This window comes from Tachysurus fulvidraco, chromosome 24 (assembly GCF_022655615.1).
Source record: "Tachysurus fulvidraco isolate hzauxx_2018 chromosome 24, HZAU_PFXX_2.0, whole genome shotgun sequence".
In the NCBI taxonomy this organism is placed as follows: Eukaryota; Metazoa; Chordata; class Actinopteri; order Siluriformes; family Bagridae; genus Tachysurus; species Tachysurus fulvidraco.
Window position 1 is genome coordinate 10,849,235 of NC_062541.1, and position 25,991 is coordinate 10,875,225.

Consider the following 25,991-nt stretch of genomic DNA (forward strand, 5'->3'; position numbering starts at 1 on the left):
TGTAACCAAAATTGACTAGAAATAAAAAATATTATATATTATATATTATATAAAGAAATGAAATAGAAAAAAATATATATATTTTTTTAATGAGACTAGTTTCAGGGAGGGGTTTTATCTGATCGCTACTGCAGTGATGCTTAGTGAGAAAGCCCATCAGTAAAATGACCAATAAAACACTCAGCCTTAAATTTTTCATGTGTTTAGGGAGGAGAAAACTATTGAACCCTTCTTAACCATACCGCCTCAGTACTAGGGTGGCAAATGGAAGGAAATTCCTTGGTTAATTATTGTTAACGTTAACAACCTGCTATTGATTAATTATTAACAAATACAAGGCTACAATATCGAAAACACAAACTGCACACTGTAGCACTGAGTGATAGTGACACTGTAGGCCATCTAACATTACTTTTTTAGGGCTCCGACATTGAAGGGACAAATTCATACACTTAATGGTTTTTATGTTAAAAAAACAAAAAGGTATTTGGTAAAAAAAATAAATAAGTTGCGGAAAATACCAAAAATGCAGTAATGCAAAAATGCCTTACTTTTAATTTTCTTGTAATTATACATGAATTACTTCAACAACAGAGTTGTCTAGATTGCAAAATTCTTGTGTTGTGTAAACTGCATGCTCAATAATTAAATTCAGCAGTAGCTTGTGTAAAAACAAACAAACAAACAAACATTTAAAAAAAGACCCTTTATAGCAAAAAAAACAACAAAAAAAAACAGATAGCAAAACTTGTTATATAATACAAGTTAGTCAACTAAATCCTAAAGTGTAATCATCGTGACAATGATCAATTTTGCACTCAAGTCTCCATCACTGATCACTGGACAGGAAAATAAAAGTAGAAAAAGTTTAATTCAGAAAATTATGTTGATGCTCATATGTTGTTTATGAGCTGAACAACTGAGGGTTAAGGGCTTCAGTCAGGGGCCCAGCATTGGCAGCTTGTTGGAGCTGGAATTCGAACTCACAACCTTCTAACTCAGTCCAATGCCTTAACCACAAAGCTACCACATCCCCCATTAACTACACTTTCCAGTGTCACCCAGATCAGGCCAGGTTCTCGTTTGTGTCTCAAGGTTCCTTCCTCATATGCTGTACACCTCGTTAACCACCAGAATTAGTACATTTAAAGGCGCAGTATGAAATAAAGCACTAAAATATCCCACCTAAAAAAAAAGTATAATATAATTAAAATTTAAATGAATAATATATATATATATATATATTATTAATATATTAAAAGTAATCATTTTATTATGGTGCAACAGCCCACTGGACGCCTCATTCTGATACGTCTTATCACAGCTTGTGCAAAGGATATGAGAGACAGTGCTTTGTTCCTGAAGTCCACCACTGTGTAGCTGCTCACCAGAGGATCCACAAAGCTGATCATGTGATGCGGACACTCCGCCTGCTCCTCCGCTGTCACTTTATTGGTGATGATGTCCAGTCCCTCATAAACCTGCGGTGAGAGAATCACAGGACAAACAAAACCACAGGCATTACGTTACACTGCAATAAACACATGTTTTACTGACTATTACAATCACAACAAACTAAATAGGATCGCCATGTCCTGCAGTAGACTGACTTGCGTCCCCTCCAGGTGACCTTGGCCCCAGGTGTTACAAAGATCAGCTCTTATTATTTATCATTAGCCTCATCATTTTGCATTGTTTTCAGTGCAGTTACTAGGGTTTGGGTATGTAAAGGTGCATAAAAGTATAATTTAAGCAAGTTTCATGTCCAGGCAATTTAAGTGTTTTTTGTTTGTTTTTTGGTAACTTCAACAAATACTTGTCCAATAAAGAAATACAAGCCAAGTTTTCATTTTTCTGTTCAGTTTTAGTGTAGCACACTCAATGCGTCTCTTATCCCCAGATGAATTACTAGTGATCGTGGTTGACGAATGAATTCAGAATCAGTAACTCTGGGGTTATGCGATAAAAACAAATCAAACTAAACAAACTAAATAAAATAAAGTGTGGTGTAAATCTGTCAAAGAGATTATAGACCTCTCCTGCTAGCACACCACTGAGCCATCTTGCACCTTGTGATGCATTTGATACTGAGGGAAAATAATGAATCAGTATAAATTATGTTTATACTTGCGATGCAAAGACTGAAAATCACACTGCACTGGCAAAACACCTCCAATGACTTTTTGTTGCACTCACAAACAAAATGTGTGACATCCTAAACCTTATCAAGCAAGGATAAGGACTAGGGCAACAAACTCATCCCCCCCAGAGGAAGTCATTCCCTTAACATAATCTTCATTAATGAGGCTTATTAAGCAGAGCAGCTTTTTTGCTTGGTCAATTGTGTGTTCAGCAACCCAAACACAGGACATTGGAGTACAATGATGACAATGATGAGTCATTAATTGGGGGATGTGGGAGCCTAGAGATTAAGGTGTTGAGCTAATGATCAGAAGGTTGAGTTCGAATCCCAAGGCCACCAAGCTGCCAGCTCTGGGCACCTGAGCAAAGCCTTTAACCTTCATGTGCTGTTATATGATGAGATAAAAATGTAAGTCTCTTTGGATGAGGGCGTCTGCCAAATGCTGTGAATTCAGATTTGGTCAAGATAGTAAATGAATTATTTGTCCATGCCTGAAGAATATCAAACACTTTTAAATGTGAAGTATAAAAGCGTTGTAAGCAGGCCATCATTCTATAGCAGGATACAGTGTGAGAAGCTGCTTTCAATACATTCACTTACTCTGTGTTTGACAGCTGCCCGTTACTCTCCGGCAGCGAGGCAACAGTCTCACAGGATATTCTGAAATTTCATGGCACCCCTTCAGTTCTAGATGTCATGCTGATGATTATTGCTACCCTGCATTCCAACTACAGTCTCGCTATCTGTGCAAAGAAACTTGCTGAATTATTAAAATTCTCTTCCCCGTCACCGTCTCCACAGGGCACCTCTGCGGGGCGAATCCAGAGGTGAGTGAAATCAGCAGGAAAATATTGACAGCGGGTGCTGCCTCTCTCTCTCCCCCCAATGCAATGAGGGATTTAAAAGAGGTTGAAAAAAGGCACAGATGCCTTATCAATACCTCGCAGCACTCAGGAGTCCGCTACAGCTTTAGCGCTTCTGGAAAATACTTGCCTTTGCTTTCCAGGAAAACGCCCCTGCCTTTCATTTGCTGCTCCACTTGATGTTCACAAAAAGTAATTACCTGTCAACCAATTCTTATATGGTTCAATAAAAGCAGAAAACAAGGTGTCTAAAGAAATGTTTGTCTTTCCCTTTTAAAGGCAGTTTATGGCAACTGCAAACCACATAATCTTAGGATTGATATAAACAGTAAAGAATGCTTTTCAAGTAATAACTGGATTTTTTGTGTGGGGGAGGAGACAGGAAAAAGCAGACAGATCAATATTACAGCCAGAGTGTCCGTCTCCATGCTCCGAGGGGTGTGAGCAGCATGCAGGACTTCCTGTCTGCCCCGATCACAGCTGCTAGTCAGAAAATCCCCTCATCACCAGTAGGTTTGCAGACCCTCATAAACAGTTTAACCATTAGTACAGGTGTGCACTATCACTAGCTTGAATCAGTAGGGTGCGTTTGATAGGTTAGCACTGCAGTGCGAGAATGTGACCCTGCGGTTTGCTGCGGACGTGCTGCATAGCTGTATGGTGAGGGCATAGCAGCCTGTCACGTCCTGGCCTCAAGTGCTGCTTTATTCTGGCATCATCGTCGGGTTCATGTCAATGCAGGACAGGAAATCAGACGGACACTGGGTACACATTCTGAAACAGCAGACTCCAGACCCAGTGTACAACAAAAACCTCCAATAGAAACACTGCACAGAAAAACCGGAGATGGTTTTTGTAGATTTTTATCTCTCAAACCACACAAACAATTCATTTTTTGAAGCCTCAGTCATCATCATATATTAGCATTGCCTCATCTTCTGCGATCAAAGAAATTAAGACTTTTCTGAATTCTATTTTCTGCCATTTTTATTCCTGATTTGATTTTGTCTGCCTATGATAAACAATAAAGCGAGGAAATGCAGCAATAAACATGAATATAAATGTTCATAAATAAACACTGAACTTGTTATTATATATAACATCATGCTTATTTTAAAATATTATTTCAGTTCAATTTCATTTCTAAATGGCCTTTTATAAAAGATGTCTTATATCCTATAGACCTTTTCATCTCAAAATGAGATGATTTTTTTTTTTATTACTTGAGGACATGTTTATTTAATTCTGCTACAAGAAGAGAAGTGACTCTGTGCCTGAACCTCTTTATGTCTCTTTATGTCTGAGCAAAACTAGTGCACTAGTTGATTCTAGCTGTTTAATATTTCTAAGCCAGATGTTTTAGAAGCAGTGAAAGAAATGAACAATTAAAACTGACTACATGCTAACAGATTTAATCATAATGTCAGTGTATCATCATGAGCATCTGGTTTAAAAAAAATTATAATGAAATTTTTCCTAATTGGTTATTTACATCTAAAAGTATAAAAACAAAAACATTTTATCAATGCTCATTTCATATATATATATGGACATACAGACAAGCCGAGACTAGAGTCTGTCTAGTTTGTATTAAAAAAAGATTATCTGCAATCATCTACGATGTTAATCTGATCTCGCCGAGCATCACGGGCAAACCGCACAACCCTAGTAGCATGATAGTACGTGATTAAATGAGAGGATGGTAAAGCTCAGTTTAATCCACTTCAGTAAACAGGAATTGCTTTTTAGGGGGAACTAGAAGACAATTTGCACACAAAATGCAATCTCTTGCAAACTGATGTTTTCCATGAGCACTTTGCTGCTAGAAATATGTACAAACTGCATCATCACACCATGCACGGTTCATGACTCACATGAAAAAAATAAATAAAGAAAAAGATCTTGCTGAGTCATTCCTACTCACTTTATTGCCACGAGCACTGTTCCGTTGTTTACATTACCAGGGAAACGTCACTGTTAACGAGTATCTAATTTGAAACTCACAGAAGCTCACATGCAGGCTTATACACTGTGGTGGAAATAAATTGATTTTTGGTCATAATTCAGTGTCAGATAGACAAACAGGCAGACAGACAGACAGACAAACCTGAAATCACTGGTAAATACATGCTGCTTTCTTTACCAATTTAGTTTAGAAATGAAACAGGTTTGCTCCTGTTGTCAATTAGATTAGAACATATAAACAACTGTTACCTCTTATATCTCTCCCAGTCTCTCTCCCAGTGTCTCTCTCTCTAACTTCCTGCCTGTCTCTCTCTCACACTCTCTCTCTCTCACACACACTCACTCTCTCTCTCTCTAACTCCCTGCCTGTCCCTGTCCCTGTCCCTCTCTCTCTCTCTCTCTCTCTCTCTAACTCTCTAACTCCCTGCCTGTCTCACTCTCTCTCTCTAACTCCCTGCCTGTCTCACTCTCTCTCTCTAACTCCCTGCCTGTCTCACTCTCTCTCTCTAACTCCCTGCCTGTCTCTCTCTCTCTCTCTCTAACTCCCTGCCTGTCTCTCTCTCTCTCTCTCTAACTCCCTGCCTGTCTCTCTAACTTCCTGCCTGTCTCACTCTCTCTCTCTCTAACTCCCTGCCTGTCTCACTCTCTCTCTCTAACTCCCTGCCTGTCTTGCTCTCTTTCTCCGCCTGTCTCTCTCTCTCTCTCACACTCTCTAACTCCCTGCCTGTCTCTCTCTCTCTGCCTGTCTCTCTCACACTCTCAAACTCCCTGCCCGTCTCTGTCTCTCTCTCTCTCTGTCTGTCTCTCTCTCTCTCTCTCTCTCTCTCTCTCTCTCACACACACACACACACACTCAAACTCCCTGCCTGTCGGTCTGTCTGTCTGTCACTCACTAAATCCCTGTCTGTCTGTCTCTCTCTCTAACTCCCTGCATCTCTCTCTCTCTCTCTACCCCATTCTCTGTGTCTGTAAAGTATTTCAGCCTGAATACTTTCCCTATCAGAGCACCTACAGTAGCAGTGCAGTGGATGTGTATTCTCCTCAGTGTGTTCTCCTGACAGAGCATGCTGCTGATGTTTTCCCTTCTTAGATTATGCACGTTTCATTGGTAAATTAGATTACAAATATGCTTCCTGTGTGTAACTACAGAAACTAAAAATGAATTCAAATGAGTGCATTAATAGAAACAGTCAGTGCTTCTGTTAGTTCGGTCACCTTATCAACAGCACTGTGCTGTAAAGGCCATTAACTGGAGCATGAAAAGGGAAAAACCTCACAAATGTGATACCTTCGAGAAACAGGAATGTACCTTAAAATACTCACTCAGCATTTAGCAGCATGACACGTTTCCCTTTTGTAACATTATATCACAACATATGAAAGTCACTATAGCTGTTTAGTGCCATATGATGTTCCTTTACAGAAAGTACCTGATATCACAGTCACCAGGGAAACCTATTTGTCTAGATACGTTGATTAAAACCCACCTGGAGTAGATGTATTTCTAATAAAATTAAAATTTGTATTTTATAAATAAAATAAAAATGACAGAGAGAGAGAGGAGAGAGAGAGAGAGGGTGTGTGTATGGATGTGTGTGAGCTTGCATGAAGCGCATAAATAAATAAATAAATAAATAAATAAATAAATAAATAAATAAATAGAAGGAAAAATAAGCCATGTCTCTGGTCATGTGGCTCACATTTGGGGCCACACTACTTGAGTGCTGCCTGCATTAGTGAAGTTTATTCTTCCTAGACACACTCACCCTTCAGTACCACCCTCTGAAACACCCAACACATTCACCCCCCAACGCTTTTTCGGGAATCTTTCCCTCACACACACTTCCTCTTTGTGTGCATTTCTTCCCGCCGGCTGCCTCGTACTCCTTCTGCTGTCTCTCCTCTCCGCACAGGCTGTCCTCTGATGGAACAGCAGCTTTTGTCCTGCTAATAATGTCACTCTTGTCCTCGTTCGTGCTATTGCTGAACTCCTTCCATCATTCACCTGATCCTCTGAGCTGACCTGTGGCTCAGTTTGTCTCACTGAATCCCATTTCGTTTGACATTTTGTCTTGGTAATGTGGTTTAGGTTTGATTTTAATTAGCCACATCACTGCTGATATTTCTTTAAATTATTATAGATTTATGATGTTACATAGAATGCACTTGAAAAATTCACAGTATTCTATTGTTTGTTGTCTATGGACTACATGTGGGAATATTTGTAAGACCAAAAATGGCTTTGAGGTTGACTATATAAGCTTATGTAGGCTTATGTAGTTATAGGCAATAACACTGTGGCAGATTATGCTATGTGCCCCAATCTGATTGATCAGAAGCTGTTTATTAATTACCTATAGCAGCTCGGCTCTTTCAGTCGTGCCAGCTGTAGTTCAATAAGAGTTTTACGTTCGTCTGCCCGTACTAATATTTGTTTGCTTCAATAACAACAGCTATTTCACAGGGACGGTGAAAGCAGTCAGTCCACCAAATCTAATCAAACATCATTAAATGGTTCAAAAAAATGTTATTTAACAAAGAAAAAAAATATTTAATGGCTATATTAATGCCTCCGTTATTGTGTCAGTGATTAGAAAGTATGTTTTCTGTCAGGTGAAGAGTCTTCAGGACCGAAATCATTGTTCTTTCCAGTTTTTAGGTATTTGCAATTATTATTTTTTTGACTCCAACTTCAAGAGAGGAGAAAAGAGAAATTGAGAGAGAATAAATATTTATAACTGCTATTATTTCAGAGTTAACAGGAGCTAACTTGTCTCACAGATGTCCTGCATCATTTTATATATAAAAAAAGGAACATGTGGTGAGTGAGATGGAAGAAAAATATTACGTATGGATTTATAACCAACGTGTTAAATTTAGACGTTTAAATGGTGCATGGTACAAAACACCAGAAATAGCAGATTCGAGCCTCGGCTCTAGTGTACACTTGAAGTTTATTTTTATTCAGGGCTTTGAAAACTTTCTGATCATTTCGAATGTACGAAAACTGACCGTGTTAATATTACTAAATTCAGCAGAGAATTCAGCTAAATGTTTTTTTTCCCCATTATAGGTAAAATATAAATAAAAAGAAATTGTTCAAGGTAAAAATGTGCTAATAGCAAATTTCTCTTTAGACATTATTGTGGTATAAGAGAAATAAAACCCTATACTGTTATTGGATAATAATCTACTCTGACAAGGCAACATCGGGCCACATCTCACCATCCGGCCGCTGATTATTTTCCTATAACTGCACATCCAGTCATTTATTATATATTTTGCTATAACAGCAAGTCGTTTTATGTTTTATTCCATACCTAGTGCACTGATTTGATCAATAGATTCAGCCGCAAAAAAAGGCAATAAAAGCCTACTGGAAAATAACTTATAAATGACTTGAAAATACCAGACTCGTTTATTCAGACTATATCAAACAACAAGCCAAAAAGTTTCTAAAGCATACCTTCCAATAGACTAAAATGATCAAACAGTTAAAAAGAACATTTTTGCCTTTGAATAGGTGAATATTAAAAGCTTAAACTTGTTTAAATCAACACTAATGTGTGCACAGACATAAGTCAAAAGTAGCAGAAAGGCTCAATGAAACCCTTCAAGGCCAAGCATTTCATAAGGCATGGAAAGAGGAGTGTCTGTGAGTCTCATCCACATTTTATCTTGACAAATGACATTTCACAACGCAAAATAAAAGCCGTATTACTGCTCTGCAATAAGCGACAGCTCTCACCAGCACAGGCCTTTCAGAGCCACATGGGAGCGAAGCGTGAGAATGTGAGCCTATGAATGTGAGTCTCTTGCTCCATACAGAACAGCAAGGGAGTGGGAAAGAGGGAGGTGAAACAAAGGAGGAGCTAGTCTGTGTGTTTAGGGAGCATGGCTCCACGTGGTGGGACCAGCGCCTCTTTGTGTGTCTGTGTGTGGATGTGCGGCATAGAGAAAGAGCGGGATAGAGCCCTGCGCTGCCCCCACCGCCCGGTCTCCCTAATCCCAGACAATGGACTCAGTGTTGGATGACTGCAGCCGGCCTGCCATCCACACCCAACCTCAGGCCACGCACGAGACAGCTGCTCCTCATACACACAGGGAGAAAGGAAGAGGGGGAGACCATGCGAATCAACAGAGAAAGATGAAGCAAGGAGACAAGAGAGATGGGAAAAGGGCCGCCAATCAAGCTGGAAGAATTCCAAGAGGAGCGAAGTAGAAGGGCAGGAGACCAAATTTGAACCAGAACAGATACCCAGATGTAACCACATGAATTACACAAGACCTGTTCTATAGCAGGGCTGCAGGATAATGATATTATCTTTTAACAACTTTGAATCAACAGCAAAACAAATTAGCTTGTGCCTATATATAAGCCTATATTCCTTACTCTGGTTATTTGAGAGAATCTTTAAAAGGGCACAAGAAAGAGTGAAATAAAAACTGACAGGAGTTCAAAGGAAAGGTTAAAAGAAAGAATTATTTGTTCAACAATGAATTAAAGAGAGAGTCTGTATGATCATAAGACAAGGTGAATTATTAGAAAGATCAAAGATATGAAGAACAAACAAAAATGAAAAGAAAGAAAGAAAGAAAGAAAGAAAGAAAGAAAAAGAAAGAAAGAAAGAAAGAAAGAAAGAAAGAAAGAAAGAAAGAAAGAAAGAAAGAAAGAAAGGTAAAATGGAAAAAAAAATAAAGATCATAAAGAAAGATACAAAAAAAAGCAAAAGAAAAAAAACGAATAAAGACTGGTATTCAATTTATCAATTGGCCGACACATTTATATGTACTTAATTCAATGAGGAAACCAAAAATGTGATCATGATTAAAATCCTATTACGCGTGCAGCCTAATTATACACAGGAAGAGGACATAATAAGGAAGCAGAGCAAACATGGGCAAAATGTGGATGAGTGAGAATGGGGCTGAAAGATGACACCAATAAAACATCCCTAGAATGACCTTCATCTCCCGCAGCTGATGGTGCAGAACTCCCTTTAGCGCCATACTCTCTCTGTCACTTCCCTCTGCATCTCCTCATTGCCCAGCCCTCATTCAGCTCACTCCGCCCTGCCGTCCTACAGCAGGCGGCTCAGCAAATTCCCTCCAATGAATGTTTCATGAGGTTTTTACTACATTCTATCCATCATTATACAGGAGCGTTATACACTGTATCTCAACGAAGCATTCCTATGTGGCCCATTTCCACAGCCCCTCATGCACCATTCAGGGCTGGAAGAAGGAAGAAGGGTGAGGGGGGTATATGGACTCCAGGGTATTGTGATTGGAATAAGGAGAGGTATAAACAAAAACAAACAAAAAAAAAGGCAGTAAAGAAACCACACTACACAGAAGCAGCAGTCATCCAGTCAGTAAGCCAAATAACTAGCTGTATTGATATTATCATGGCTCTCAGAAGACAACGACCTTAAAGCAGAACAGAAACAATAAAAGCTGCTGTAAAACGCATGCTAAAGTTTTATTAGCTGGTTGGGTTACACATTTTACTCGCTTACACCATAACTCAAACAATAAAATACCCTTAAACCCAAAACTGGGCTTACTGAGGGATGGTGAATTCAGCAGTTTGCCCACCAGGAAAGTTCAAGTGTGAATTAGAATAAACAGTGGCAGCTTTAGAGACTAACAATAATGGCTAGTACTCAAAAGCTCCCAAGATGATGCCAACTCCATGCAGATGCCTGCTTCCTTCAAGTCGTCCTCAGAAGACACTTAAAAGTTTGGATGTGGTGATTATGAAGAGGTGTTTGTTCAAAAAAACAAAACAACAAAAACAAATGGTGTGTAAGTCTCTTTCCAATAGCAAGAAATTTTGTGTTGCCTGCCAGAATTTTTATTACTGACATCTCTACTAAAATACAAGTTCCTGCGTGCTTAGCTTATGTTACTGAACTAAATACTTAAAAAAATGTTGTCTGTTATATAACTCTTTAACAATATGACAAATCAAGACTCAGGTATGAAATTCCACTTGTGTTTTTTATTTTATTTTTTCCCCAAAATTATGCCATTTGATTCATTCATGTTCAGACACTGGTTTCTAGAAGCCAGTGAAGGAACAGCAAAGACTCTTTCTCCCTTGTCAATCACAGTAACACCAGACTACCATGGGTGTCTGTGAGCTCATGTTTGCAGAACAGTACAGATATTATTGCGCTACGTCGCACCCTCCCTGTGTTGTAGCTGGTGAACGAAAGAGGAGAGTTGGAAAGTGGGTGAAAATGAGCAGGTGGACAAAGAGGAGAAAAATTAGTTTGTGTAGAGTTTCTGTGAGTTCTACAGTTCTACTCCCACCTCCAAAATGAATGACTGTACTGTAAGAGGATAAGCTACACCAAGTGTGACAGGGTCTGTACGAAATGCCCTACAGTGGACTGGTGTCCCATCTGGAGTGTATTCCCAACTCACACCCAGTGTTCCCAGAATTAAATAATTAAGTGTCCGCTGATGGAATGTTCATGTCTATCCACATTGTGGCCCATAAGTCTGACAACAAAAAAATCAGACTGAAAATCACAGCCATTTGAATTCAATTCTTGGGCATTAACGGGGGAAAAAACAATCAAACAAGTGCTTTTTGTTACCAATGGCACATTCACAACTTGAAAAACCTGTTAGAACTTAAACCAGACACGTTTCCACAAAGGGACGTCACTGCACAAGCATTTTAAAGCACTATTTTCATTACAGCAGTCTTTCTGACTAGGTCAAGAAACTATAAGTAGATTCAAACAACACAAAAAACATCCACTTTCATGTACAAAAACCAGTCAGGGGACATGTTCTGCTCCTTAGAATCAGTATGATTTCCTTTGACCTTATCAGGCTCATCAGAGGCTCCATCAAGCTTCCACGGAAGTCTGGATGAACAGAGACGTCAAGCCAGACATGTACTGTGTCGCAAGGCATGATGCCAGACAGCCTGACACAATTGAATTTTTCATTCATTCAGTGCAAATTTAATTTGGCCTCTGGTGTGCTTGGACTGACGGAAATGACTCAGAAGGTTTTGACACACAAGTAGCTACTATAATAGCTTTCGAATGTAGACCACGATACAGTTTTATCCCAGACAGTAAATACAGCTATTCCTTTAAGGTGTGTTTTATTTGATTAACTTAAGTGGTCGAACATTACATTTGAAAGCATAATGTTCACAATCTACCTCCTGTCTTTGTTTCAGAATAATTGTGCATGTAATAATATTTGAATATATGAGCGTATATATATATATATATATATATATATATATATATATATATATATATATATATATATATTCATATAAAAGCTTTGAGATTTGCTTTGGTCTTTTTCCCAGTTTCCACTCACACTTTTCAAGCATCAGTGCAACACAGTGGGAGAGGTTAGTGCACAGGAGACCTCACACAGGTGTGGCTCACTATGAAAGAGGTGGCAAATATCACACAATCACATTAAAGGCCTGCATCAGCACAGAGCTCGGATGAAATTTGCATTAAACTGCTTGTTCACAAAAATGAGAAGGCTCCAGATATTTCAGGCTCATCGCTTACGCCTATGATAAGAGATTTTTTCTGTCTAAATCACAAGTGATTTCTGAATAAACGAGATCATTTGATGTTAAGTGTATTTGCTGCAGCACAGAGATGAGAACTCCCCATCAGGCTCGCTTTCTAACCTGCACAGGCAGCATTAATCAAATCTACAGTAAAGATTTGTGAATTTTTTATGCCCTGCAAGTATAAGTGCAGAGAAGTCCAGGTCTCCTGAGGGGTTTGTACATTACTCAAGAAGAGAGTATGAAAATAAAATCTCTTAAGTAACATGTCCATAAATCCTCCTTAATCAGGATCTTGACTTAAGAGAAACTGTCAACAAAATAAGTATCACACTATACATGATAGATTCTCACTGCTGAATTATCAGTGAAATTCAATTTTGCATTAGATGGCGTTTAATGTGTTTAAGGCTACTTTACCTGCTTATTATTACAGTTCCCATGGAACAACTTAGTCCCTGATATTCCTTACCTTATCTTAGCTATAGACAGTTCTCCTCACCGGATTTGCATTCTTTTCTGTTTTTCATGGTACAAGACAAAACAGCAGTTTTTAAAAAAATATTTTCATTTTTGTTCAAAGAATGGCAATTTTTTAAAAACTTAAGCCAAATTATTGACATATGATGCGGTTCATTTGCACATGTATGAACATAGCATTTGGTCCGTTTCTAACTCTATAGTCCTGGATCGACAAAACTGCAGGACAGGAGCCAAATATGACATGTTTTATGAGTTAAGAGCAGCATCTTCACTGTAGGTATCAGAGTACAGACCTGTAGGACTGCAGAAATGTGACCTGATCTGGATTTTTGGACCAACGAACAAATGCTGGATATAAAACACAAACTGTTTTGATCTTTATATAATAATACTTTTTTATTTTGTTGCAGCTCATCACTAAAGTGATTTTTTTTTCTGTCTTTGCTGTATGTATGAGACTAAGAGATTTCCGAGCACACTGTCAGGTCTGAAACCAAATTAAACAACCAGCACAGCTATAGTATCTACTTCTTTCTGATTTAGACTCACTGACTTAATAGGTGATGTAAATGTGCATCTATACAACAAGCCATAGGAAAATCTCACACTGTATCTCCATCCCTTTTTTGGTCATTTTCATACACACAGATTTGTTTAATTTAGTTCTCATTTTTATGAAATATAAATAAATATGCATTCCTCTCAAAACAAGGCAAGACACATTAAGCCATCACCAACTCCAAACACACAAAGATATTTCAATTCCTTTGTGACTGATGTGCCCCAGTCTTTTCAATTTATTAGTGACCCATTAAACTGCCCTTCAGGACCTCTGAGACCTCCCATGGGCAAAAGGATAGACTGAAATTCCCTTTCTTTCTTTTTTTATCCCTCATTCTGGAAGGGCACACAGTCCTGTATGAGGTTCCCATGAGCCCTCACTTATAGTCATAGTCTTTGAACAATGATCTCAGTGACCTTTAAGGTCAGGATTCATCCCAATGGTTCGACTAGGTGTGTCCACCATTATTAAATAACACAAACTTAACATGTTCGTATTAACTATAACAATCTGGACTGCACTCCATACAGTACTGCTATTGAAAGTGTCTGCAGCATCATATACAAGCACCACAAACGCTGAACACCAGCGGTGGCAAACTGAGGCTCGTCTACACAATAAGAGTGTGGGAACCAACTGAGCAGGACAATAGTGCTTCCCTATAGTGTCTGTGCAACTGCAACCCCGATGCAACAATAGTCTCACAAACTCCATCTTCAACACGAGTGCGATGCTTATACCCACACACCCACTTTCTATGGAGTCTAAGGAGCTTGTGCTGTAGGAATTGCATTAGCGTAACCTAGTTAACTGCACCAGGTGACAGCCGTGAAGGCACGCTCAAGGTCAAGAAACATACGACAAGGGCAGAGTGTCCCTAAATTATAGATGTGCAGTACTTAATAAATGGGTGAAGGAATTATTCTGGTGGAGACTGAATCTGAGTTTTAGGGACAAAGCCTCAGCTCTGATTCGGCCATAAAAATAACATCTGCTGCAATTGTAGTAGAAAAACTCTCACCGTGTATACATTTACTATAACATTTCTACATATGGCCATAATAATCCATATAAAAAAAAACTAAAATAGACATTTTAGACAGTATTACAATATATTTAGAGTTGAATGAACAAATGATTTCAAAAAAATAATGTCAATAGAAAGAAACCATTATTGTTTATTACTACATAACTACACTAAACTATATAACAGACAACAATGCAACCGTTCAGAGCAATAAACTACCTGCAAATGAATGTCTGCCTAATTTGAATATTTGCACATCTGTAAGAATTAATGAAGAGATAGTCAGTTATTAAACATCATTTTAGCAATTAAACATTCCTCCAGTCAAATAGGGGTTAAAGCCTCTGAATATGCATGCACATCCTCAACGTGAACATTATTTTAAACTATAAACAAGTCAAACCCATGTACCCTTACCGTGTGAAGGACACTGCTGAAGAAAAACTATTCCAAACATCTGGCCTTTCTGCGACCTTGACCCTCTTTGGATCAGTTCCAAAATCTAATCAGTTCATCTGCTGGTTACGACGATATAAACTAATACATAGATTCTTTTTTTTTTAAATACATTTTGTGTTTGAATGGAATTCAACAAACAGGAAGGAAGCTATTGGAAGACTATTACAAACATCTGACCTTGCTGTGACTGACCCTGGATCAGTTTCAAAATATTTTCAGTTCATCTGCTGGTTAACATGATAACAGTATATAAATCCTAAAAACATTCAACCATTCGTTCTTCAGATATCATGCTAAAGAAAATCTCAGCAGATGAATTAATGGCCAGTGGGAAAAAAGCATAAAAATAATAAAGTAATATGTGGAATAATAAATTCCTTACATTGACAATAATATAGTGGGGTATGTTCTTAGGCCTACAGAAAAAAAATTATAAGATGACGTATTAAATTTGATTGTATTCCTAAGAGAACAACATATTTTATATCAATATACATTTTATGAGGGGAAATAGTGGCTCAAGCAGGCTATGGGTTGTTGATTGAAGGATCAGGTTTTAAGCCCCAGCACTGCCAAGCTGCCACTATTGGGCCCTTGAACAAGGCCCTTAACCCTCACTAATCCAAGCACTGTTTCGTGGCTGATCCTGTGCCCAACCACCAAAGTTGGGATATGTAAAGAAAGAATTCCGCTGTGCTGTAATGTATATGTGACAAAATAAAGGCTTCTATTCTATACATTTTTATACTTTTAGAGTTATATTTAAGTTTGTGGAATGTGTGTAAAACAATCTAGTTCCTGTTATCACTTACATTACAGCAGTTATTAAAAAGGTATTCTCTCAGCAACCTCTCTATAAAAATATGTTACTGAGAAATAAATACAAAGTCCTCTGTACTGAAGACTCTCCCATGGTGGAAAATTTCAGCTGGAAAAAGTGCTAAAACCATGATTATCTGACACATAGTCAGTTGAATAGTCACCAAGTCCCTGTGAATAAACTGTTACTATAATAATAATAATAATAATAATAATAATAATAATAATAATAATAATAATAACAATAACAATGAGGCATTGATATAAACCTGTGATCTGAATTACAGCACCGCAGTCAGAACTGATCTTTTAGAAAATTCTTATCGCCAATCCTATTCATATTTTTTTAATGCACAGGAAATACACAATCAAATCTGAATTCTCCTAGCAATAACATCACACGCAGACAGGACAGCAAATAAGATTTCCTTATTAAAGTCTCAATTTGCTTTGATATATTCTCAGTGATTTATTTAACAAAAGCCAAACCTACATATAAACACAATATATACCCATGCCACATCACAATCCACACTGTGATATCCAATGCTAACTTCTAACCAACTAGCTTGCTACCTCAGCACTTCTCAGTTCTCCTAAGCAAAAGTGCTCCAAATAACAATTTATTCCAAAAGTTTTTTAATTGGATATAATAAACATACAGCATTACTACTAGCCTCTGGTGACAACATCAGACCACCATAGAGTTCACAAAATTTTAAAAAGTTTACAAGGGATCAGTAAGATGCATTTTTGAGACACATGTAGGTCAGGTGTGCACTTGTGACTAATCACCTGTGGCGGATGTTAATACAAAGGCAGTGATTATATTTGGTTTTTACCATATGCATGCAACATGGCTAGTCCGCATGTTGATTGTGCATGTACACAATCTGCTCAGGTTGCAATACCAACATAAACAATAAGAGCTGTATGTGACGCAACACCATGACGTCTCTTATCATCAATTTCTCAAACCCACTCAGGAAAGATTGGTTTAATTATCAGAGATACTATGTACTCTGCCATTTATCCAAAACAAAGATTATAAGAGCATCATCAGCTCATACCATCTTCACTGCTTTGATTTTAAAGTGGAATAATATTGAAGAAAGTGGAAGTAGGTCTTCAGGTGCTGGTGAGATTACCTCTGACCTCCTGCCTGTTAGATGGAGTCTTTAATTGATAAGGTCAGTGGTCGTCCATTGGTGGATTAGTTACCTTATGACTTTGCCTCAGTCTGATTAGTTACCTCATGACTTTGCCTGTTTAAAGAAAATTCAACAATGAAAACTGAAAATTTAAAGATGAATGTAGGGAAAATGTAGTGTGTTTATTCACACCGTATGTTTCTAAACAGATGCGTCCCAGGGGTCGTAGAGTTAAGTAAAAAGTGGTAACATGAGGTATAACTACAAAACAAAACATAACCACTACAAACTGACTTAATTATAGCCAGGAACTAGTCAGTGATGCTTATTAAAAACTCCTGTTGCCTTGTTGTGATGTGACTTACTTATCTAATCTTTTGTAAGCAGGGGATTTTGTGCATCTTTCATACTTTAAATTTTAATTGAATCCCTCTGCTCTAAATGTACAAATGGTACAGATAAACAAATCGCCTGGTAACCACAAATCAAACGTAGCTCCTGTCTACATATGGACAAGCTGTGTGTGCAATTCAACAGTCCTGAAGCCTCTTTAACACTTATTTAACATGGCACAAGCTGGAAACACAAAACAATAAAGATTTGTCTATGCATCAAGACCACACGTTCAAATCAAGAAAGGCTTAAAGGGGTTGTTTGAAAATTTGAGAGCCCTCTGCTGCATGCACGGCAAAATGCAACTTTGAAGAAAACATTCTTTTTTTTTTTCCTTCTACTGAAACCATATATATAGTCTTTAGGGAAATGGCGTAAAGCTGTTCAGTTCTGTTCCAGCTAAGAACTGAGCTAATTTCTGAACTAAAAAAAAAATTCCTAGATCTTTTAAAATGCAATACTGCGTATTTAAAAAAAAAAAAAAAATTGTCCAATCCAAATGCAGCTCAGAAGCAGACGATCTTAGTACGATCTCACAAGAACCAGAAAAGTTGTATTTCTCACATTTCCTTGTTATGTGTAGTGCGTAATGATTATTTGTTGTTTTCTGCTGCCACATTTTATTAAAACTATTTAAAGTTTATTAGAATTATTGTATATAAATAAAATGAAATATTAATGCTTAAACTAATGAGATTTTCTGATGGTAATGTCAAAAAAAAGTTTTCTTTATTTTGTAATTATGTCACAATTTCTATTTTTTAGGGATTTTAGGTAATCGTCTGGGATTGAGGAGATTTAGTAAAAGTTATAAAGCCTGTAAACAGCATTTCTTGGTGCCACTGGGACAGATTTACATGGTCTAGCCTCAAGAAGGATGGAATAAGTTTACAGTGATTTATGTTTCGTCCGTTTCAGCTTTTGGTTTAAATGCTTAAACGTGAAAGAAAAAATTAGCCATCACTCTCTCTCTCTCTCTCTCTCTCTCTCTCTCTCTCTCTGTTTTCATCCTCAGGAACATTACATAAAATAAATCTGTTCACACGAAAATGACTTGTGTAAAATATTAGAACAAGTTTAGTAAAAGAGTTGGAGATCCATTCATCTGTACAGTGTTTCTACAGAATACTGCACGATTGCTGTAATCTGTAGATTGTTTATTGATAAGAAACAACATTTTAGATTTAGCTCATCAGACTTAGCATATTGTCCTGAATAGAACAAAACCAATATGTTAAGACATAAATAATCAGCACAAAAAAAAAACATGTATGAGAACATGTCAGAAAATACATCTGTTTTAAATCATCACAAGATGAAAACAAGATGCATGCAACACAATGACAGGTCATGTTAGTAATGTTAGTAATGTTAACTAAGCAGCCTGTTCAACATTTAATATACGAGCAAAATCAAAAAGAGCTGTTTTATGCATCTCGTGATTCTGTGGGACGTCTTGATACAAGTACAAAGCATTCCTGGAGGCCTATAAAACCTATAGATTCATAATCTAAACTAATGCATGTAGTTGTTCAGTCTGATCTTCATGTCCAGCATTTATTTAGCAATTTAATGAAAACATACCTGCATCGAATCGGCGCTTATTATTTCCCCTTGAAGTCGTTTCCCGATCTCGAGCGCTAATTTGGACTTTCCAGTTCCCGTTGCCCCTAAAATCACGACCAAAGGAGGGATTATGCCTTTCCCAAGCACACGCTGCACACCAAGAGTGGAGGCCGCCATGATGGTAGAAAGTCCAGGCTGCACTGCGCATGCGCACTCGAAGCGGCGTGCTGAAGGATTCTAACTTAGCAACCCAAAGTAGTTTCCATAGAAACATTGTGGCAGCATGAGACACGAGCCCCTGTGCTGAGCGTTTCCCGGAAATCCTGCGTTTGCCTATTTGACGTCTATGTTATAAAATATTGTAGACGCGTAAACATTTCGGGTAATAATGGCATTGTTTGATTGTTGTTTGTTTTTATAAATAAAATAATATTTTTTTCACATTAACAGTAACAGAACAATAAGTGACCTTGCTCACTTACAGCTGCGCACGTGGGTTTGTTGACTTTCCAGATCCAGTTGACTCACGCGCACGTCCCGGAGTACACGAATAGCCGCCTGGTTGCTATGGAAACTGCGGCACGGGAGTAAAAAGAGATGTCAGTTGCCATGGTGATTTGTCTGGAATACGCGTCTTCGTGCCGTGCGTGAAACAATCACAGAAAGTAACACAGAAAGGAAGGCAACGTTTATTAAAAGAGCCACATAGACATCTGTAGACGGTGATAATGATATTAAAATAGATTTATCCCAAAGTTGGCGTAGTTTTACACTTAAGCCATGAATAAAAATCCTTTTCTGAAAAAACCAAAAGTACATTAAAACTATGTTAATATCCTTATAATTATAAACATACAGTTTTCTGTAAAATTCAGATTGGAAAACTGTTAATACATTAAAGTGCAAAACTGTCAACTTTGTCCTTTTTTTAAAGACTGAATTTTACATTCCGTTAATACATTATGAAATTATATTATCTTTAACTTCAATTTTATTTCAATTTCCAATGTGTTTTTTTTTTTCCAAATTTTAATTTATTTTTTTAATGTTCTTTCCATTCCTAAAGACTAACAGTTTTATGTTCTGGAGATGGGAGACGTTTTAATATTTCACAGGTGAAGGACAAATATAAGTCAATTTTGTCTGTGTTAATACAATATGTTTTACCTGGAGCTTCCATGGGGTTTTAAATGCTTATGCAGACACAATTTTCATGTTTTTGATTTTGTTTGAAATACTTAATAACCTGTAATAAATTTTTAATTTATTCACTGTATGAAATATGTTTACAATAAAAAAAATACTAAGAGGAAGAATATTGTTATTATCGTGTTATTCAGACCAATCTGCTAAATTCCAGAATACACAAACCACTATAACTGTAAACACAAAAAGTGCATCGGTTTTTGATTAATTCATAAAAATAAAAGGTTGTGGGTTTTTTATTATTTGCTTTAAATTATATTTTATTCCTTAACATTTACTAAAGTAAACACCGAGACATGATGGTTTTCATTATGAATTTATTAATTGTCTGACTTCTATGGGCTCATGAGGTACTGAACACAAAGTGCTTAATGCTGCTGTCATGCTCCAAGTTTAACAATTAACCACAAGGAGAGACAAAGTGTAATTAGTAGCAACAAATCAAATCTAAAACAAACACAACACAAAAAAAATAAACATAAAAAAAACAGGAAAAAAAGTGAAAACGCTGTGTCAAACCAGAATAGTAAAAGTAACATGAGCTCTTAAAGCTTGGCTTTTCCACTGAAAAAGAATTATAAATAACACAGAGTGTGGAGCTTGCTGATGGTATATGCATCTTAGAGATACCTGAAAGGCCTGAAAGTGTCAGGAAAGGTGAAAGTGATCAGTGATGAAACTAAACTATGAGCTTCCTTAGGTTTTCTTTGGATTATTTTTCAGCGTAATTAAACCTAGTCCAACACTGAAAGTGATTTACAATTGGCATTTATAGTGACTTAAACTTAAGACAAGGTTGAATCTAAAAAGGATTAAGGCAGAAGACGAGGCAGAAGGTGGTTCATTAGTCGTGTAGAAAAAGTTTAGGTGTGAGAAAGTACCATGCAGCATGATGACATTATACCAGAAGAGCTGTAAAGTTGTGTGATTCAAAGGATATTGCACTAGGAAGAATAAATGTACTGTAATAAAAAAGAAATGGGACTCTAGTAAATGAATAAAGATGCATATACCACTAGTAAAGCTTTTGCTTAAGGGGGGGGGGGGGGCACAGAAAAAGACATTAACATTACAAAGAAACACAGAACTCTGTAAGAAAATAGATTATAAAACTCTTCTCAGCATTTTGGAATTACTAACCTAATATTATCTAAACCCCTTAAAAAAGATGATTAGGCAGTGGAAACATCAAGGTGACAAGCAATGCAAAGTAAAGTTTTATATAGTGATTTGAGTGTTTTACTTTTTTTTGTTGTTTTTACTTTTGTTAACAAAAATAGAAGCTTTGAGAAACTCTGCAATAAGATTAAGCCTTAGTGGGCCAACCGGGTTTCAGAACACAGGAGGGTAAAACATATTCAAACAAAAAAAATTTTTTTTAAATCAACAACCTCAATTTTGGTATTAAAAAAAGCATATAGAATATACTTTTACACACCTATACATCTGAGCTATTATGTACAAATGGTTACAGATGTCACAGTTTATATACACGACATATCGATAAGGCATGGACTCAGATGTGCACCAGAACAAGAACAGTTAGAAAACTGCTAAAAACTAAATAATGTGATCTTTGTAGACAAAACAGCATACAGTAAATATCTCCTGTCTCCAAAACTCTGATCCTGATAAAGTATTGTAAATGCCACACAAACTTCACTTTAAATTGTTCAAATGGCACAGCAGGGCAAAGACTTATTAAACCAGATATTATGCAGATTTCTTCACACAGATCCACCTGTTACGGTGGTTGAATGTGCATACAAGTTAAATGCTACGTTTCAAGCAATGTCCAAATGGAATACAATTTTCAGCAGGGCATTCTTTGGGAATTTCAGTGAAGTTTATGTAATCCACAACACCCCAGGAGTATCCGTCCCTCTAACTACAAAATCAAATGTGCAAAGATCGTTGGAGAAGGAAACAAACAATAAAAGTACAGATGTGTTAAATCTTAAATAATCCCAACTTTTTCCAGCCACGCTCACAAACAGTTCTTGAGAGTGGCCGGGATCTGTGAGCAACTTTAAAAGCGTTTCAGTTCTGCTATCCTCCGAAGGAGCTGTTGATGCCTGTTTTTGAGATGCTTCTTCTCCTGGGCTTTTTGCTTGTCTGTGGCATGTAGCAGATGCAGGTACTCAGTCGCCTTGGTCAGAATCACCACTTTGGGTGTCTTCGGACAGTCCACGAGGCCGGGAATCTCGTCTCTCAGGGCCAGGAAGCGTGAACGCAGGTCGTTGCGTCTCTTCCTCTCCAGGAAATTGTGGTTTTTGCGTCTGTCCATGTCTTCGCTGTCTGAGCTTTGAGGGCTGGCCGGCTGCGATTTAAGGCCATGATGGGATGAGGCGAGGGGTGATGAGGTGGTTGTTGTGGAGTGTGTGGGAATGGAAACAGATGCAACAGGTGTGTGCGGTTTGCTCTCGAGCTCTTGGAATGTGGATCCTGGCCGGGTCTGGGAGGTCTCCTGGCGGATCCTCTTGCGAGGGGGCTCTAAATCAGGGGACGGGGCGGCATAGTTGTGTTGCTGTTGGTGGATGGAGATGTGGAAGCGCTTTGTGCATGGGTCGTGGGGGTCAGCGCGCACCGTGATGGTAACCGGCTTGCGTGAGTTCACTGCCCGTGACTTGCCATGCTTGTGTTCCACCGTCACGACATCAATCTCCTCATCATCTAAAACAAGAGATATTACAAAACATTTAACACTCAACCACTTAGAACAAATTCTACAACATTCACTTAAGATGTAGTCTGCTGTAAAATAGGTTATTTAATACTGATCTTAGTGCATTTACATTTGGCAGATGCCTTTATCCAGAGCAACTTGTATTTTATCTCATTTTATACAACTGAGCAATTGAGGGTTAAGGGCCTTGATCAAGGGCCAAACAGTGGGAATCAAACTCACAACCTTCCACTTGGTCCAACAACCAATAGGCTACCACATCCCTTAGTACAGCTAATGTCCCATACAGCTACTGATCCATCAGACAGCATCAAACATATTCTGTGGCATGTGGCACTGCCTTGGTTGGGATACTATAAAATACCAAAGTAATAAACACTGTCCAAAATGTTTTTTTTTCTACAGCAGCTTTTTGATATGAATCCAAATGCATTCAAGGCCTACACTTGCGTCATAACTTTCAAGTTTCCAAAATTACTACTCCATTTAATAAATGGATTTATTCAGTGACAAAAGCCAGCTTAGCTGAATCACATGAAAATCATGCACAAGCTACAAAAGAACATTAGTAACTTGATGAAATATTCATTTGGACATTTTACTTCTGTTGACCTCTAAAAGAACTGCTTGGTTTCAAAAAACTGTCTTCTTTGAGGCTGGCATTTTCTGAGATTAAGGCTTTAAATTGATAAAAAGCCTTTTAAGTTTTCCTCACAAACATACTTTAATCCTCCATTAAACCTATCCGAAAACCTTTCTGGATCTGACACAAGTCATTAATTTCAGCCACTTTTCATTGGCTCGGATTCCAGCCCTTCACTTTCATTGCCCCGCCCATCAGTAAAACAACCCATCCTGTTGTTCAAGCTCAGGAATGTAGGACCATGGCACAAGTCCACAGAGACATTCCACACGGAGCCCAGAATGATGTTAACCTCAAAACCTGGGCAACCACACCTCTCCATGATTCTCACATGTTACCGTAACTGTTTAAAATCCCATGCAGAAACAGCAAGTTACATTGAAAAGGACAATGATGAGCAGATCACTGACTTCAGAGGTTTGATATTAAACATCAGCACACTTTTGAGAGGTTTAATCCAGACAGGAACAAGTTTTCAAATACAACTAGACTTCGTTAAGGCGTTAATGACTCATTCACTTGCATTGAGTGAGTCTGTGAAGAGTACTGCCCTATAACAGATGTAAATCAAGGTCAAGGACTCTGCACCTACCAGAAGAGTCTGTGTGTGACTCGGAGCCAGAGGACACCTGCTTCTTGCAGCCGCTCAGCGGGAAGGTCAACACAGCAGCCGGATCCACACAGTCGGCCATCGGATTGTTGAGAGATAACGACTCCACGTGACCACTCTGTGACCTCGAAGGGGGAATCTGTGGGACAAGAGGCACCTTGGCCACACCCTGGCATAACATGTGCTCACTGACAGCCTTTTCAAGCCTTTGAGTGGCTGAAAAGCCGCTCCACATGCAGTCCTGTAAAATTATGGAGCTGAGGTTACACTGGGCCTCTTGCTCATCATCCTGGCCAAGGAAGTGTGACACCAACTCAAGTTTGTCCCCCAGAGATGGACACACAGCTGTTTCATCCACCCTCCTCACGGGAGACATGGGCGGTGTGGGCACCAGCTCAAACTTCTTCCAGATGTCCTCACTGGGTGCAGTTGACTTAAAGACATCTTCATCTGGATCATGGTCATCATAGAAGTAATGTTGGTACTGATCCGGCTCCCCCATGTCCCAGCATGCATAGGGTAAAAGGCTTGCGCTGATTCCCGGCATCTAGTCTTTCAGAAGTAAACAGCAGCCACAAGTCAGAACAAACAAGACCTAAAGGAAGAAAGACAACAGAGCAACTCATCAATAAAAATAAGTCATCAATTGTGTCTTTAAGCAGCCTGTAAAAGCTGTATCGAACAAAATATGTCCTCTTCCATAAGTGTCAAATAAAGAGATCTGCATCTAATGAATAGTCAATGAAGTCATATAAGTTTATTAAAAATAACGCGGCAGATAAACAAGTATTAAGTCTATTATTCAAATGAGCTCGACGCAGTCACACCGCTCCCTTAAAGGTACCGCAGAAAAATAAAAAAGAAGCTGCAAGACGAGTAAAGTGTCAAAGTAGAAGTTAAAAAAAAAAGTTTCGCAACACGTTTATATTACACAACACGATCTACACCGGGAAGTGGGTTTAGACTCTGGGTACAGAACCGGGATGGAGGACAGCAGCGCTCTTCCTCTAGCAGACTAACGCACGTTCAAATAAACAAATGTAGCTAAAGACGGATAAAAATCAAATCAGCAGAAACAACTAATGAGCTCACCGTAAAATATTCCCCGGTGTCTGTGTCCCGCAAAACATTGATTTGAGCTGCAAAATGTCCCTTTTACCTGTACACCAGTTTATTCACAACTCATGAAGACAAGACTCCTAATAAATCCTGGAAAAAAAATATTTTTTTGTATTTCTTGCGTGCAGGTTTCTAGGTGCAGTTGGTCCGTGTTTTCAGTTGTCTTTTGTCAAAGCCTAAGTCCAAGCTGATGTTGAGTATAAACGCAGGATTGAACCAATGCCGCTTCAGCGCACTATAGAGCTGTTAAACAACTACAGCTCTGTATTATCTTGCTGAGCGGGTGAACTCATTTGCATAAAGGGCTGGTAGTATTCACGTAGCCACGCCCATTTAAAGTGACAGGCTCCAAGAAAAGGTAAAAAATATTTAGCCACCTGATCAGTCAGAAGAATTTCATTAAATTGGTAAAGGCCAGTTATATAATATTATATTCTAATGCTTAACCTTCTAATGCTAACCTTTTAATGCCATAATGCCTTACAATCTTCTGCACATTTTTTCAATGCAATAACTTTCGAACCATTTACTTGTACTTTTCAACAATGTCCACACATCTCTGCACTGCTCTAGCCTTTTTATTTATTCACTGTACATATGTTTACATATATATGTTTATATATTACATGCTGTACATATGTTTACATATATATGTTTATATATTACATGCTGTACATATGTTTATATTTATACATATATATATATATATATATATATATATATATATATATA

The 25,991-nt window shown here is 38.0% G+C and overlaps 2 protein-coding genes across 4 annotated transcripts in view; both read right to left on the reverse strand.

The window, feature by feature from the left end:
• Positions 1-19,557, reverse strand: part of trit1 (tRNA isopentenyltransferase 1) — a 41,937-nt gene extending 22,380 nt beyond the window's left edge. Inside the window, exons 1-2 of one of the 3 annotated variants that reach the window (XR_003445076.2) lie at positions 19,014-19,320; positions 1,341-1,481 (exon numbers count right to left, since the gene is read on the reverse strand). Coding sequence is in view for 2 of the 3 variants with exons in the window: in XM_027176017.2 (XP_027031818.1) it covers positions 1,341-1,481; positions 19,014-19,172 (300 nt within the window). In the remaining variant the exon portion in view is untranslated. Of the gene's footprint in view, positions 1-1,340; positions 1,482-19,013; positions 19,321-19,477 lie in introns of those variants that run through there. The other 2 variants (XM_027176018.2, XM_027176017.2) reach the window with 2 other exon arrangements.
• A 944-nt stretch (positions 19,558-20,501) lies between these two features.
• Positions 20,502-25,521, reverse strand: myclb (MYCL proto-oncogene, bHLH transcription factor b). The gene is made up of 3 exons (XM_027176041.2): positions 25,233-25,521; positions 24,123-24,735; positions 20,502-22,874 (listed from the first exon to the last, which is right to left on the reverse strand). Exons 2-3 carry the CDS (start codon positions 24,685-24,687, stop codon positions 22,231-22,233), a joined length of 1,209 nt encoding a protein of 402 aa, XP_027031842.2. The 5' UTR covers positions 24,688-24,735; positions 25,233-25,521; the 3' UTR covers positions 20,502-22,230.
• Between the last annotated feature and the right edge of the window lie 470 nt (positions 25,522-25,991).

Bases quoted from the DNA above. Each gene is read 5' to 3' on its own strand.
- myclb (XM_027176041.2), bottom strand. From the start codon at position 24,687: ATGCCGGGAATCAGCGCAAGCCTTTTACCCTATGCATGCTGGGACATG. The intron at 22,875-24,122 runs GTAGGTGCAGAG...CTCTTGTTTTAG, and splicing joins GTCACACACAGACTCTTCTG to ATGATGAGGAGATTGATGTC.